Source organism: Plectropomus leopardus, chromosome 12 (genome assembly GCF_008729295.1).
Source record: "Plectropomus leopardus isolate mb chromosome 12, YSFRI_Pleo_2.0, whole genome shotgun sequence".
NCBI classification, from domain to species: domain Eukaryota; kingdom Metazoa; phylum Chordata; class Actinopteri; order Perciformes; family Serranidae; genus Plectropomus; species Plectropomus leopardus.
The window spans coordinates 21,628,846-21,645,775 of record NC_056474.1 but is presented as its reverse complement, the minus strand read 5'-3'; the positions used below and the strand labels follow the sequence as shown (position 1 = coordinate 21,645,775).

The window sequence follows — 16,930 nt, the reverse complement described above, 5'->3', positions numbered from 1 at the left end:
CTCTGACCAACAAATCCCTTTAGGTGATATTGATTACGTTTTAAAATGTCAGATTCTCACGATTACACCACACCAAGTTTTACTGTGTCGATCTATAACTTCTCAAACACTTCAAATGTCATTTATAAGCAACTGTGATGACTTAATACATTTATTTCTCAGCCATTGTCATTTAACATTTACCCTTATAATTTCTGATACTTTTGAGCTTTACATACAATGAGTTGATTCACTTAGCATGAGCTCTTTTTCAGCGTAGCACTGTGCTTCAGGCAAATTTTAAAATATAGCACTGTGTAATTAGGGTTGGGCAATATATCAATATTACATATATGTTGTGATATGAGACTAGATATCCTCTTTGATTATGGATACCACAAAATCGTTAATATGTCGTTCCTTTTCTGGTTTTCAGGGGTAACCTCTATATTTTTTGGTTTTCAGCAGTGGCCAAACAGACTGCAATATAATCACTCGCTGCGAGCCTCTACAGTGAATTTAGCTCCACCAAAAGTATTTGTCTTTGACACTGACAGGCTCAGATTGTTATTATAACTGTCTGACAACGTAACGGAAAGGATCCCTTCAGAGATAGACCTTTTTTATTTTAAGGAATAAGATCCTTTTTGCTTAACCAGACACACCCCAGAAATCCCCATCCCTAAACCCACCGGACTCTTTTTAAATAAACAGTAGTTTTATCATGGTAAAACACACTTCATTCAAAGTCGATAGAAACAAAATAAAACTCACAGAAGTTGTCTTGGTTTGTTTTTCCAACGTTCCAACAATCACCAACTCTGATTTGGTTGAAATGAATTCTTAACTCACCTTGTTAAATGTGAAGATATGCTGGTTCAATTTGTGGTAAAATAACTGTTTTGTTAAATTGAGTCTGGTGTGATTGGCAATAGCACTTTTGGGGCTGTTTCTAGTTTTAAAAAAAGGATCTTATTCCTTAACAAAAGGTCTATCTCTGTAAGGATCCAGGATCCATTCCATATTGCTGACAGGCACTTTGAAAAACAGTCTGAGCCTGTCAGTGACAAAAACAAGCACCTTGAGTCGACATATACTGACAGTGTTTAATTGCACACAGAGATTACATTACAGTCTTTTGTCCATGCAATACCAAGCCAAAATTGTTGTTCCTATTAGTAACTTAGACACAAAACATGAGAAAATAGGATGCCACTTGAAAAATACCAAAGATACCCTTTAAAGGCTGATTCACATTAAAGTGATTTCATATTCTAAACTTACCAAACTACTATTTTATACTATTTTCACATTACTGTTGACCATTTGTCAAAAATCCCATTGTGTCAATATTTAATGAAAGCATCAATAGTAAACTTACAATATTGTTACAATAACATTATTGAGGTATTTGGTCATAAATATTGTGATATTTGAGTTGGGTGTATAACACATAATTTAAGAACCAGAGTTCTTGTCTCACCTAGAGTGATGCCATTGGGCCATTCAATGTTATCAGCCACCAGCACCTGTCGGTCCACTCCATTCATCCCGGCCTTCTCTATCTTGGCTCTCGTACCCCAGTCTGACCAGTACATAAAGCTAGATTGAACAAAGGAAGCACATGTGTTGTGTTATTATGAGGGGTTCATGCAGTGCTGCTTTGCTCAGCAACACGTGAAAGTAACAATGTCATACAGCACAATCATGACTGTTTATACTTTAATAAAATAGCTTCCAGCTTCACATTTATTTTGGAATTATTAGTCTGGTAATGTTGTGCTAAGAGACCCTGTTGTGTGTTTTGCACTGAGACATTTCCCATCAATTAGTTTGTCTGGAACAAGAACAAAGAAACTGCTTCTAACTCCTGGAGGGCGGATTTACTAACTTCATGCCAATTTTTTAGGTGCTAACAAGTCAGATAACGTATTTCTTTATTTGTGAAGAGGACTGCACTGACTATTTTAGCACTGGCATGATGACAGTGCTAAAATAATACACAACCTATTTTGGAATAATCCTACATCAGACTGCAAAAAATAGGGAAATGTCAGTTTTTTCAAGTAGTGGCTGAAAACATTATTTTTTGCTACAAACTGAACAGCAGAGACAATACTGAATACGAAGTCGTCACCGTCGCAACATATCATCATCGCATCACATAATCATGCATGTTTACTTTTACTGTCCTGCCATTCCATCAGATTGTTTGTTTTGCCTGTGCAATCCAAAATGTGTCCTCCTGCGCACAACCATCTGCCCAATTCTATGTAAATGCAGCATCAGACTCACACACGGTCCGGGTCAGCAGCTGCCTAGATGTCTCCATCGAGAGGATGGGACAACTTGACGTAGTGTAATACCTAGTCCCGAAGAGCAGCGTGAAAGCAAGGAGCTCTGACTCTGCAGCTACTTCTAGGGTCATCTCATTATGAGTCCCAGGAAGTACTGCACACTGACTGACAAAAAAAGTCTGGCCGACTTGAAAAATCTCTTCGACTTATGATTCAAATCTCTGACTTTCAGGGGGCATCTTTCAGCTTTCTTAGTGACAGAAACAAAGATAACTGTAACAAATCCAAAGATGTGTATAAAGTGCACTCTATGGGAGCTGTCTGTTCAGCACCATAAATCACAACACAAGTCATCTTTCCTTTTAATCCTGTGTGTTAACTGAAGAATTCACCATAATTTCCACATTGTTTGTAGATGTTTACCTCAGATATCAAGTGTCCGTGTCGGGCAGTTATGATTGGATCTTTAATATGCAGAATACCTTGCTGTGTGCATGCTTCACTTTAGGCTGTGTTCCTGTTTATTTTTTTTTATTTTTGTGTCTGTTTGTTTTCATCTGGGTTTGGATCACCAGAACACAAAGGCTGTGGAAGCACATGCTGGCACAGATTCATGAAGCTTCCCAGATTAGGAGCGATCATCTGGGACACAATTTCTAAAAAACTATTGAGTCAGGATGCTAAATGGGTCACAGGCTTGTTACTTTGGATTCACACATACAGCAACAAGAGTCCTCTTATGCTGATCATTAGATGTGGTCCCAGAAGGGGATTATTTTTATTCATTTGCCGTCCTGAAATCACTTAACAAATCTTTAGTCATTGACCATCATCTTCAATATTATAGAACAGGGAAAAAACAGATCAGTACATAGTCGTCCAGCAAAAAGATAAAGAGGATGGTAACCCAGATATACTCAGTTTGACACTCTTTTATGCTCACATACTGTAAATAATTATGTAAATTCATAGCATACAGTTTAATAATTTGCATCCTTTTGAAAATAAATTAATAGTGCAGGTCAGTGGATGCCAGCATTAAACTGACCAATTGGAATCAATCTTTAAAGACAGTTATTATTGATCCTGTCCTTTCTAAACTGGGTATTACATAATGCAGTCAGTGCTTGATGTCTGAGCTGCTTTCAAGGCATTTCTTATCACGTTCCCCGGACAAACAAACACAACTCCTTCTCCTTACCCATGGTGGGGATCCAGCGCTATGGCCCGCGGTTCACTCAGGTCAGTGTTAATGAGGACCCGTCTCTTGGTGGCGTCCACTGAGGCCACAGAGATGGATTTGTCTCCAGAGTCGGTCCAGTACAGGTTGTGTTGGAGCCAGTCCAGAGCAAGACCCACGGGGGTCTGCAGAAGAGAATCTACCAGCGGCACCTGCTGGGAGGGGTCACTGGCCTCATGGATGAAGGCACTGCAGGGGAAGAGGGAGGGCGATGAGGGGAGAGAGGGAGTATTTTCAGGGGAGGAGAATATGAAAGTCAAAATCTACAGCAAGCCAGCTGTTATTGCAAAATCAATGTGCAGTGTAGGAATGTTGACTGCCCGCTGGGGCCCCACTCTGTGATAATGAATCATATATACCATTCTTTCTCTTCTCTGCCAAAATGATTTATTCCTGTAACATATTGACTTATTGTTACTTCACAAAAAGCTAAAACATTTTACAAACTTTTCTTGAAAACTAGTTAGACTGTCACTATAACTATAGAAAAGTAACTGCAATCACAGAAAGGAAATCTAAATTAAATGGACTTGGTAAATGGACCTGCATTGTATAGCGCCTTTCTGGTCTTCAATCTGCTCAAATTGCATTAACACTACATGTCACATTCACCCATTCACATACACGCTCAGACTGGTGGCCGAAGCAACCACACAACGTGCCACCTGCTACTCACACAGTGATGGCACAGCCAGCAGGAGCAGTTCAAGGTTCAGTTTGTTGCAAAAAGATACTTTGACATGCAGAATGGGGGGCTCAAACATTTTGATTAGTGGACAACCTGCTCTACCTCTTGAGCCCCCGAATTATTAATTGGATGATAATACAATTAAATACTTTTTATTTTTGCTTTTCTTTTTGGCTAGGGTTAGGGTTAGCTCCACACTCCCAGTCTAATATTGTCACTTCAGGCTCCAAAAGTCCAAGATGGCAATGGTCAAAATGTAAAACTTGAGGCTTAAAAAGGGAGTCCTCCAACGAATGGGTGAAGTCACAGTGGCAGCATCCATTATTTTTACACAGTCTATGAGGCACATGTAGGACAGTGACAAGACAAATGAAATAAATGAATGGCCTCAAGATTGTGTATAATCACAACTGATGTATATACTAACTCTCCACTTTCCTCTGCGCTGTAGAGCAACTGCTGAGGGGAGAATGGGACTCGTATGTGAGATGTAGCCTTGGGCCATCCACTGAGCAGGTTCATCCGGGGGTTAGCGTCCTTCTTAGCTGGACCACTTATCAGAATAGACAAGCTTTAACTTGGGGGTTGCCCTCCTCGCTAATGATTTGGCCCCGGCAGAGGTGTGAGGTGAGGGCAAGGCAGCTGTGCTCCCGAACAGGATTTTCAATTTTAGTTTCCCCAGAGATTTTTACTGTTAACATCCATTTTATAAAGAGAACACAGTGCTCCAATTAGAATACACTCTGGGGAGAAACATAGTTGGGATAACAATAGGACGGGTGGAATTAATCTAAAATAATAGCAGGCCTTAGCCATCAACTAGGTTGATTCAGTTTGAAAAACATCAGAAGACTGAACACATAGATTCTCAAATACAGACACATCAAATCATGTCAGGGTGTATTATGGGATTTGGCGTATCAAGTTTCTGTAGTGTCACATTTCAATTTTAAAAATAGCTGAACCCTTGTTCCAGTAGTTTGTTTTGGAAAAACAGGGATATATAAATAATGTTTGCAAACTTTCTCGTAGAGAGTAAGAGGCGAGTGTTGCTGTGTCTGTGTGTCTGAGTGTGTTGGTGTCTCTGTGTATCTGCTCGTTTCTCTCTCTTTTGACACAACTGACAAGCATTGTGGAAGCACTGGATTCATATTGTATCGTTTATTATAATCAGATCATTTGTATCATATGAAGCCTATATCTTTTATAACATTCAAAACAGAGTATTTTATGTGTTTTCCTGACAGACTAGGTTGCGGTTTGATTGCTCAACATTGGTGCTGAAAGCAAGCAGCCACTGCTACACGGAAAATCAGCACACTTTGCTGCTGTTTTGCAACCAGTGTAAACCCCACATCAGTCTCTAACATTAGCTCAGGCTTTCAATATAAGATCAGGCTATATTTTCTCTAGCAGATGCATCTGGTTCCTCTCAGCTTTGGAGAGATTTCCAGCGACCTGAGATGTGCCAGGACAGTCATAAGCATTTATCTAATATAGGGCTTGTTTGTGACAAATATTTTGAAGAGGGGTGCAGTTGAGGCATTTTAGAAAATAACCAAGATTGTTGCAGTTGATGTGGAACTTTCTGAAGCCACTTTCGCATCAGTATTAAACAACTGGATTTTACATTTTTCGCTCAGAGAAGAACTAGCTTTTCTTAAGGGGAAAGATGCAACAAGATTCGGTAATAATTGAATATATCAACTCATATCTACATGATGTAGTCTGTTTAAATCTTTCCATTGCTCTGGCATTTTTTCCCCATTCCTTTGCGCAGAGAGCCGCTATAATGTGCTGTGACTGGCTGGTATAACTACAGTGATCTACAACTGGCAGACCTGGTTATTGGTGGCTCAGTGTTATTGTCACATGCTGATAACCCACTGATGATGCCCGGAAATCGAAAAATAAAATGAACATAGAGATTTCACACTAATTTGCAGTTTTGTCTGGCAATGTTGGGCTTCTGATCAACAGTTAGTGTCTGTCAATAATGTTCCAAGAAACGTCAGAATGCACAAAAAAAGGCAGAAAAAGGAGAAGACTTTGCAAGCAACATAGATGTAAATGATGTAAAAGAAATGGTCTCTGCAAATGTTTTACAAGGAAGGAAATACATAAAAGTTATCAAATATTAAGCAGTAAATGTAAATATTACTTGGCTTGCAGAAAAACTCCACCGGGTGCCTTTAATGTTTGATTTTCAAAATTAGGCTTCAAATCTAGAATAAGTGTTTTTATCTAAACTCCAATATTGGCATAAAGGGTCATCGGGTTTGGTTTTCAAATCAAAGACCTAGTTTTTGACCCATGACACTGTTTCCAAAATGAAATTAGGTCTGCACTCATAACTGAGGTTTCAGCCCTTTATGTTACCTGTAGATTTTCCGGTGAAAGCGATCACACCAGAAGATGCGGTTGTTGGCCACGTCCAGGTCCAGAGCTACAGCGTTCTTCTGAGTGGACACCACTTGGCTGTAGTCTCTCTTCACCAAGTCGATGCGGCGGATCTCGTGCCGGTTGGTGAACAGCAGGTAAGGGCTCTTCCCTGAACACAAAACAAAGAATTTTAAACACTGTGAAAATGTATGAACTTGCAGCCTAAGAATGGGAGAGGTAATCAAGCTGAAACTTACAATCATAGAAAAGTCACAGTGAAAGTAACAGTTTAGAAATAGGATGAATACATTAGTGAGAAGAATACATCATTGGTAGGCAAAGTAAGGATGTGCTTCAATAACAGCCATTAGTTTTGACAGTTTGGTAAAGGGCCAAAAGAGGGGTCCAATTCATTATCTCCTGTCAAAAAACTGCTAAAAAACAGGAACTGCGCATATCCTCTATACAAAGCACCCCTTATACACTGTTACAAACAAAGATGCTAACTATAACCATACAGGGTTCTTCGGCTTGTCCCTATAGAGGAACATTGTTTTGTTTCTGGTAGAACATTTTATAAAGTTTCCACCTAGAACCCTGTCACGTGGTTCCAGCCAGAACCTAACATAACAACTTATACCTGAAACTGTCTGTGAAAGGTTCCACTTAGAACCTCTTACAAGAGTGTCTACAGAGAACCCTTCAAATACATTCGAGGCAAACATGGTCTGGTTAAGACTGTATTAGAAATAAAAAATAATAGCTGTGTCTGCACACATATCAATAATTAAACCCAAAATATACAGTGTCATTCTGCAGCAAAGAGAGGAAATGAAGAAAAAAGCTGCCTGTAAGCCTGAGAAATAGTGTTTTTCAACACCACATTGAAATGTTTGTGTGCTGGATAAGACAGTTGACCATGAAGGGAAATGCTGTTTGCCAGGCAATGATGTAGATGTTCCTCTAAAGTAATAACACTGAAGTTTCACCACGGTGTCAAAAGGCATTGCAGCTTAATGTGCTGCTGCATATCTGTCGCACCAAGTCGATACTCTAAATGTCATCTTTTTAACATAGATATATTACAGAGTAAAGCTGGTGTGATACAGCTCAATAATCTCCTCTAACAAGAGTGCAGGCACAATAATCCTTTATTAAAAAGTGCTGAATAGTTGCTATATTGATCTATTTGTATGCATCATTAAGTTGTACAGTCTGTATTATCTTCTCCTTGCAAATATAGATCAGAGGTACCTTAGCATACAGTGGCACCTCTTTAAACAGCAAGCCATCAACTTTTACACAGGCAGCAGAATTAAATGGACATGCATGAGTGCACATGCACGCACAAACACACGCGCACACACACAGTGAAAGACCAGCAATGCAGTCATTTCCTCTGAGGGCCGATAAACAACTATGAACCAAGTTAAATCAGACAAATTTCTTGCTCTTGTTTTGGCCACTGAAACAAAACAATAAGGATCAGCTTCTGAAATTCCTTTAACTCACTTTTCTACAGCAAACAAGTTTAACCCACAGGACAGTGTTAAGTCTTATTACCTTGTATCTTTTATTACCTGCAATGTGTTTATTACAGGGGCAGCCACGGATTTTAGGGCTCACCTTGCAGCAGAATGCATCTCAAATGCATCTAATGTGATCCATCTCGATTAGATTTTCCATTCCCTAATCCCATTTGATTTTATCAGTAGGGAATCTGTAGTCCTGCATAGCCAGACCCATCTTCACATTGGAGAAAGGTCTAGCTGAACTCATCAAAAAATCATTTGCCCCAAAGCCTCTCTGGGGCTCCAAGGCCTTGTGCTGTTGTTAAACCTGGAGGAAATCAAGTTCATTGAAAGAGTCATCTGAATAATCTGAGTCTGTTGGGGCCCTAAGAAGAACACACTACAGGGCAAATAAATGTGTCCACCACTGATGCACACCCTCAATACATATCAGTTGTTTTGCATGTTCTTTTGTTTCATCAATGACTTAACCATCACATTAAAAAGGAGAGGTTGTTTTTTTATTATGTACTATACTTTAGTTTTTTTGTTTTTTAAGATGTATGTGTCTGTGTGTATGTATATTTTGTTGCATCGTTTTTGTTTATTTTACCTTATGCTTCTTACTAATTCATTTATTTATCTATTTTGTAATTGCAATCATAGAGATGTTATGTGGGACCGTCCAGGATGGGTGGGTGGCGGACAAAAATGTAAAAAATGTGTGTTTAAATTTCATTACATTTCAGAAATGGATAAATACATTCACCAAAAAAAATTGTGGGATCACCAAAGAATGGTAGCTTCATCCACTGGGGACCATGAATGTCTGTAAAGTTTAAAGGTTATTTCAGTCTGTGACAATGTGGTGGACCAACCAACAAACTCAGATTGCAATTCCTTAAGCTAGCATAGCTAAAAATACATATTTGCTGTCAGCCTCAGAGCTATAGAGGAGGACCGCAGAGAATATTTGCATACTGGAAAAAGAAAAACACAAAATGATAAAGACAAAGCTGGAAATGAAATCCTTCTATAACGACATGAAATTATAGAGAGACACAAAAGACTCTTGCCTTAATTTTAGGTATAGACTGTGTTTTATAGCTTTGTCATGCTACAGCAGTAACAGACGTAAATACTGAGCATCTACATCACAGTATGTGCACTCACACCTATTTTTAGAGCTGCCCACTTGTGATAAGGTCACCCAGGAAGCATTTTAATTAGCCCCAAACCTGAGCAGGGGCAGCTTCCATTATTATGCCTTTATGTTTATTTCCTTATAATTCTGGCAGGAAAAGAGGGTAATAGATGCCTGCAGGGAAGGTTTTATCACTTTTGGCTGACAACTACAGCCCACCTTTGTCTAGTAACATCTATATTGAGCCTATCTCTTTCTGACATTGCACGGTAATAGGATGGCAGCTGCAGCCAGTTATCTCCAGAGGCAGATATCATATTCTCTCATTAATGGCTCGCTCGCCTCAGTTCTCCTTTTGACAGTCTGTATCGTAGCCTCATTGTAGTATCGTTCTCCGCCACGTTCCCGCTTTCCTCCCTTTCCTTCCTCTCCAAGCCCAAAGTCTGGATGATGACAGTGCTGGTCAGGACTAAGTGTTCTCAAAAACTGCCCATTATAGTGACAACATTCCCAACCCATCTAAAGGGGAAAATGCCCCCCTGCTGGTTTTATGAGCTGTCACGGCAGCGATGGTTTTCATCTCCTCAAAACCAAGCGCTGGAACTGCTGCATTTACTGCGATTCTGCTTTTGACACGCGGCCAGACACACAGTTCTCTCCTGGCCATGATAAACTGATAGCAAACACACCGGGCAGACATGCACAGAGAAATACACAAGTGCAGACAGAGGCAGGGGGCAGATACAATCCAGACACATATGCAGTGTGTACAAATGCAAACATATTCATGTGAGTGCTGAGCTTTGATATCAGCTTAATTGAGGGAAATTAAATCACAGCATTCGACAGCCATGGGGACAAAAACACCACATTTCAGTTGACTCACTGTTTCCTGCCAATTAAATAATGAACATTTTGGGGGAATGTAGTATAAACATATAAACTGGCCTCTCTCTGGAAGCCTCTTGCCAATAGCTTTTGGCCATGGTTGGAGGTCAAAGAGAATTAATTGGCCTCTTTGCAGTTCACTTTGTTCTCCACTAGTCTAACAACTGTTGTCTACAAGCCTAGCGGGACAGCAGATTAAATCTGGTGTAATTAGCCCCCACTGTGACTCAGTCAGGTACCCCTGAAGAGTTGCTTAACCTAATTATAAGTGTTCAGCATGGCTGAACCCGTCAGTCTGTCACTCATGAAACTGTCTAATGTGACAGGACACTGGAGGACAGATTTGGCCTGGGAGAAACTGAGTGGTTGCCTTGGTGATGCTTGCTTTTTTTTTTTTTTTTTAATGATTTAGCAATAATGTCAAATACACAAGTAAGTACAGAGCCATGATAAGAACCTAACAGCAAAAAGATGTTTGTGATTATGAGACGAGGAGGATTTTGACACTGTGGCACAAAGCCGCTAGTGAAAGTGTTGCACTAATGAGGCACAGCGCAATATCTGAGAGAATGTCTTGTTATCAACTGTACAACACAGCTTTTTGAACTTTCCGTGGAGGAAAATGTATTCTTACAAAAGAAACTATCTAGGTTATAGACTGCATAAATATAACTAGAATTACTGCCTCGTGGTTGTATGCAATTCACAAACCAGTAAAATTACAAATTAGATCCATGTCTGTCCACACTCATATGTAGCCATGACAGCAGGCAGTGATTCAAATATCAGTGTTGCTGCAACGAAGCTATAAATTCTAAAACATGGATGCTTTACACACATCTTCCTCCTGGCAAAACAGATCTATGCAATCAGCACAGTCTCAGGATTAGTGTCACCAGTTCAGTGTGTGACCAAATGTCTCCCCTTCTGTTGCTGAGATACGATTTTGATTCATGGCCAGAGAAGTGTTTTTGCAGAACATTTTGATGTCACAGTGAAAATGACCTTTGACCTTTTGGATATAAAATGTCAACACGCCATCATTTTGTCCATTTAGACATTTATATAAAATTTTTCATAATTCTTGAGTTGAGTTGCAATAAAATATGTTTCTTAAAACATTTTCGGTGAAAAACAGGCAACGCAGGAACAGAGTCTTGGTTCATATTTTAATTTGCATTTCCTAGTTTTCTTGTTTGTTTGGAGCTTGGTCTGAGTTTAAGAAAGAGGGTGGGGTGTTTCTCTCCTGATCTGCTTCTATTTTTTCTGTGTCTGTGACGATGGATGTACAAAAATGAGGAAATCCAATCTGTAATATGAGCAACAGTCCAAGAACCAGCAAAAATGATCGAAACTGGGAGATAAGCAGGGAGATTTGTGCACTGGCAAGATGTAGGGAGATTTACAACAGTTCATTTACACATATTACCCACGGTTGAAAATCAGCAAGGTATCACTTTCAATCTTATTGTCTCCGAAAACTTGCATTGTTGGTCAATGAGCATTTGCGACTTACCTTCTGCCTTGCAGGTCTTCGTAACGGGGTCCATCTCGTAACCTTCATAGCATTCGCATTTAAAATCCCCCTTGTAGTTGATGCAGATCTGGCTACAAGCATCAGGGTTCTCACACTCATCAATGTCTGAACGGAGAAGAGGGAAGAGAGGTTATCAATCAACTGTGAGACAGAGACAGACCCGGTCAGACAGAGAAAGACAGTGACTAATAGTCCCTCATGAGCTGCTCTAGATAAGAGCGGCAACTAAATGCCAAAAATGTTAATATATCAATAAATTTATAAAGTTAACAGTTGTAACGGATGTCTAAATATGCACATTTATAACTGCGAGTGCCACAGAAACACACAGATATGATGTCTCTCTGTCAATGAAGAAGTCGAAAAGGAGACGAGGTGTGTCCCTTTCGACTTCTCTGTTCTGCCTCCTTCCAGCAGATCTCAGGCTTTTTCCTTGAGTGCGATGGAGAAACATTCATGCTAAAAGGATGGGGAAGGGTGTGAAGGACAGAGTTTATGTGTGTGTGTGTGTGTGAGTGTGGGGGAGAGAGAGTAATATGACTGTGCTAGTTTCCCTGTGGGAGTGACAGGCTGGGCACATTAAACAAAGACAGACAGCTCGAGAGCTGAGAGCTGCCCAAAGCAATACACCACAAATACACACACTCACTCACATAGACACTCACACACAGACACACAATCATAGTAGCTGGGTCAGCAGCCAACCTGCCACTCAGATTTTTTTATCTCTCTCTTTCTATCTGTGTCTTTCTATTCTTTATTTACCACCACAAGTCTTTTTGTCCAATAACTGGTAGCCAGTCGGGCACTGGCACTCAAAGCCGATTGGTCGGTCCATGCAGACATGGGAGCAGCCACCGTTGTTAATCATACACTCATTCAGCCCTAGGAGACAAAAGAGAAAAAGACAGTGTTCAAGTGCAGCCAGTCATAGAAGAGGTGGGGACATTATGGTCATTCAATAGGTCATTTAAAGCAACAGTGTGTATGATTTAGGGGGATTTAGTGGCATATATTGGTGAGCCTTAAAGATTGCAACGAGCTGAAACTTCTCCTCATTAGAGTTCTGCCATTGGTTACTGTTGAGGAGGTCTTTACTGGGGGATGAATCTGCTGAGGTCTCTTTCTCTCTAAAATAAACAGACCAGGTGATAAAAATGTTAAACACAGAATAAAGCAGTTATTTTATAAAATCAGTCTTTTTCCGATGCTCTCATTGTGAAGAGGCTGCAAACTATGGTGGACAACAGGAAAACACAAAAACACAAATGGCCCTGTCCCGAGCCAGTGCTTGGTTTGTCTGTTTTGGGCTACTGTAGAAACATGGTGATCTCCATATACAATGATCTACTCTCTATGAAGATATAAACGGCTCATTCTGATGTCATCAAAAATACGATTCTTATGATCACTTTATTGTACACTTAAGAAAACGGACTTATTATACGGTAGTACATTACAATTTCTGCCAATATAACCCCCTAAATCCTTCACAATGGACCTTCAAAAGGTCATAATCAGATTTAGAAAAAGTCTTCCGCCTCATTTGCTGTGATATATTTCTAAAAAAGGGCTAAGTAGAGTGAATAGGCTTGTGATATTTGATAAAGGTGTCTGAATATACCTGCCACACAGGTGTGGAAAATGGATATCAAATTCATAATCTTTATTTTATCTCTGCTCTTGTGCTCAGCTCTTCCCCATCCTGTTTGAAATCCTTATCAGATGTTCTCAAAAGTGAAAAAGGGAATCAAAGAGACACAACAACACACGCGGTAAGCTCTTAAAACCGAGAATCAGGTCCATCTGCAGGGATATGAAATATGTGTGTTGAGGGGATTAATGCTGTGAACTGGGATTCTGAGATGTCCCATAAGGATCTATCACAGGAGCAAGTGAGGACATCTAAATTAAACAGGCACGCTGTTTAAATCGAGGCAGAGTGATGTAGAATGAAAGAAGCAGAAAAAACAAGATGTAAAAACACAACCACTCTCTTTTTAAACTAGGTCAAAGCAGCTGGCACAAGGTTGGCACATAATAAGACAGCAGAGGCAGTCAGATTTGACTGTGCAGCACACAATGGCTTTATGAATCATTTGATAGCAAAAAAAAAAAGTCAATGAAAAATTTGTTTGGTCAGTTTTTTTTTAAAATCTCTTCCACAAGTGTATTCTCTACATCATCTAGCAACTACAAGCTGTTACACACAGAAGTATTTTTGATCATACACGGTGCAACAGCATTAATCAGGAGCGTACTTTAATCATGTGTAAAGCTCTTTCGAACACTTTCCCATCCATGTTAGGTTTAAAAAAATAATGATTATTTTTCCAATAAATTATAAAAGCTAAGCCAACTGAGTAAAAGCTAAGATCACCAGGAAAAAAATATCTCCAACATTTCATTAAACAGCATACAAGCTTTGTTTTTTTACACAAACAATTAAGCCTGGCTGCACAATGAACAACTGACAACTGGAAAGGGGTGATAAAGAGAAAAATGGATTAAACTGCAAGAGAAACCTCACTCCTCAATACGAGAGAGCGCTTAATTCTGTCAACAGCATCCTACCCAATCTAGTGTAACACATTTGTCAATAGCCGGGGAGCTTTATATCATCAGTCATTGAAAGCAGGGTTACTGTACAGTATGTGTGTGAGTTAGTAAACAGTAAGCCTGAAGAAAAGCACCTGCAAACCCCCCACCGAGACTAAATGAAGCTTTATCAGCTGAATATATAAATAACAATAATACACTAACCTTTACATACTATGACGTTAGTTTTCTTTGAGTTTTATTTGTCTCGGTCAGTGTAGTAGTGTGTATGTTACTGGGTTATATAAACATTGAATGCTTATAAATCCTATGTGGACTTGATAGTTTTTTTTTGAAAAGGGAACAGGTTAACACTTCCAAGGTTATATTTCTAAAAATTAAAATAAAAAGGAATTAAATATGATGAATTTAATGTAGTAGCCAACAGGAAGTAAACAGGGTACAAAGCTTTTGTCCTAATGATAGAGAGGCAAATGGCCGTAAATATGCTGAGTTTTTTGGGCCATCAAATCAACTGTTGTCAAATTAGATGTGTGGAAGGCGCTCTACCATGGCATGCAAGTGTTCCTAAGTGCCTATTTTTTGAAAAGAACTTATCTTCTTCCAAAATGCCTGGAAAGATCAGCTCCAATCAGTATCTGGTGAGTAGCCTAAGATACAGTGCTGGTTGTATGTTGTTTGTACCTCCATACGCTTAAAAGGTGGCCCAGAGTAGGCACAACAGTAGCACCTAGTGCCCAACCTTGCATTATTCAGTCAGTTATTAAGATGCAGCATGTGTCCCAGCCCTAAAATATTTTGTGTCTAGACAGCACACTGTATTATTATACAAACTGTGCAGTTTTGCTGACTTCACTTTTTCTTTATGTTCTACATTTTCCCTGTTTCTTTCCAACCTTAGTTTTCTGTATTTTTACCAAAAATGACATTAGAGGGATAGTTCATCATTTTGTGATATACACTTATTCTCTTCCCAGCAGACATTTAGGCTGGTTTCTTTGCAAGCTCATAGCTATGAAAAAACTCCAAAATGTTACTACGCTTGGCCAAGAATATTCAAGCAAATTATCCCCTGTAACACCGAAAACACACAAAGCAACATTGAGTGCAGCTCGCCTCAACAATCCCATCTTTCTGCAGCCAGGAGACGTGTATATGTGTTTCAGGCAGGAGGAAATCCTTTGTAACACAGGCCAACATGTCACAGGATTCGTAGGACTCCTGTATTAACTGATTGGCTGGAGGTATTCTTTGGCAGCACTTTGCTGCAGAATCTAACGGCTGGAGCTCAGAAAGGCTGCCGCAGCTTTTCACAGCTTTTGCATGGCAGCTCAATGCAGGATGCACTTCGCCACCGTTTGGTGTGTTTTTTGTGACTGCATCATGTCGTTTTTAGACTTTAATGTGCTAATGTGTGCTAAGCTAACTGGCTGCAGGCTTCATCTTTATATTTATCATACAGATATGAAAGTGGTATTAGTCCTTTTATTAAACAATAGCAAACGTGCCTATTGACCTGATAGTAAGAGGAGATGTTGCTGAAGACATGTCAAGCAGCGCTGCGGGGTAGCTTGCAATGCTGACGTTGTTGAGACCACGTTGGCTCATGATTTTTATGTTTACATAAACATAGCATTTATGCAAGAGACCCCTCGAAAGTTAGTTTTTATGCTGATGCCATTTCTTGTGCCTTGCAATAAAATGCTGAAAATCAGTCCTGCTAAGTGTGGACTTCATTCAGTTAGACCCACTACAGGCAAAACACTGACTGCAGGGATTGAGGTTGACCTCTTCAGCTCATCTGTGGAGCTTTGAGGAAAGTTAGCTGTCAGCTGCTCCACATTATTCTTTATTTATTGTAACAAAAATAAAGAAAGATAAAGTTGACTCTCCAAAGATTGACTGAGGGTTACTTTAGTGGGATCATCTTTGCTTTGTGAAAGTGCCAGCAGACTATGAGCGCTGCAACCGCCAGCATTAAATTCCCATCTCTAATTCAGCTGGATGGTTGACAGCAACCTGCCACTCACAGTAGCTCCTGCTAACTCCCTTCATGTCGGTGCAGAATTAACTGCAGACAGAAGAAAGACCGAGATGTGGCTGTATTTGAGGAGTCACTCAATCCTGTTTCTTTGAGAGGTACTTGGTGGGAAACAGAGTTGCCTCAGGAGAGGCCGTGTGACAACATGAACTGCTTTTTCTAGACCACTTCCAAGGACAGCCACGATTTAGAGGTCACTTTCCCATGGGCAAACAAACATGACGTCTCTCCATCTCTATTGCATCTCCCTCTCTCACCATGGTAACCCATTATGTACTAGCTATTTTCACTCCTTTTCTCTCAGTAAGGGCTGGAAGTGATGGTACAGTGTTAAGAAATGAATAGTCTTCAGAGTAATGAGTCAGTACTGTGGTGAAATGCCATTATTTCTAATGAGATGGGAAACGGAGAAAAACATTTGCTTGAGCACAGAGTGAAATGCAATGTCTTTACTTTCCCCTGATGTAAGGCTGATGTGGCAAATGCAATCACACTGAACACCTACGTATAAGTGTGTTTCAGTGCAGCAGGGAGTATCATTGTCTCTCTCTCTGTGTAGTTTTTTGTATGTGTGTTTTGTTTCAGGGAACATCTTGCGAGTAAACGGTTGAGCGAGCAGAGCGATGAGCTAGGTGTGTGTGGACACGCTTTTAATGAGCTGAGA

The 16,930-nt window shown here is 39.9% G+C and overlaps 1 protein-coding gene across 1 annotated transcript in view; it reads right to left on the bottom strand.

Annotated features, from left to right (window-relative positions):
- LOC121951124 (low-density lipoprotein receptor-related protein 8-like) overlaps window positions 1-16,930 on the bottom strand; it is a 100,480-nt gene that overhangs the window by 12,151 nt on the left and 71,399 nt on the right. The window contains exons 9-13 of the mRNA XM_042497353.1: window positions 12,432-12,551; window positions 11,646-11,771; window positions 6,584-6,755; window positions 3,478-3,705; window positions 1,463-1,581 (exon numbers count right to left, since the gene is read on the bottom strand). Of these exons, the coding sequence (XP_042353287.1) occupies window positions 1,463-1,581; window positions 3,478-3,705; window positions 6,584-6,755; window positions 11,646-11,771; window positions 12,432-12,551 (765 nt within the window). The remainder of the gene's footprint in view (window positions 1-1,462; window positions 1,582-3,477; window positions 3,706-6,583; window positions 6,756-11,645; window positions 11,772-12,431; window positions 12,552-16,930) is intronic.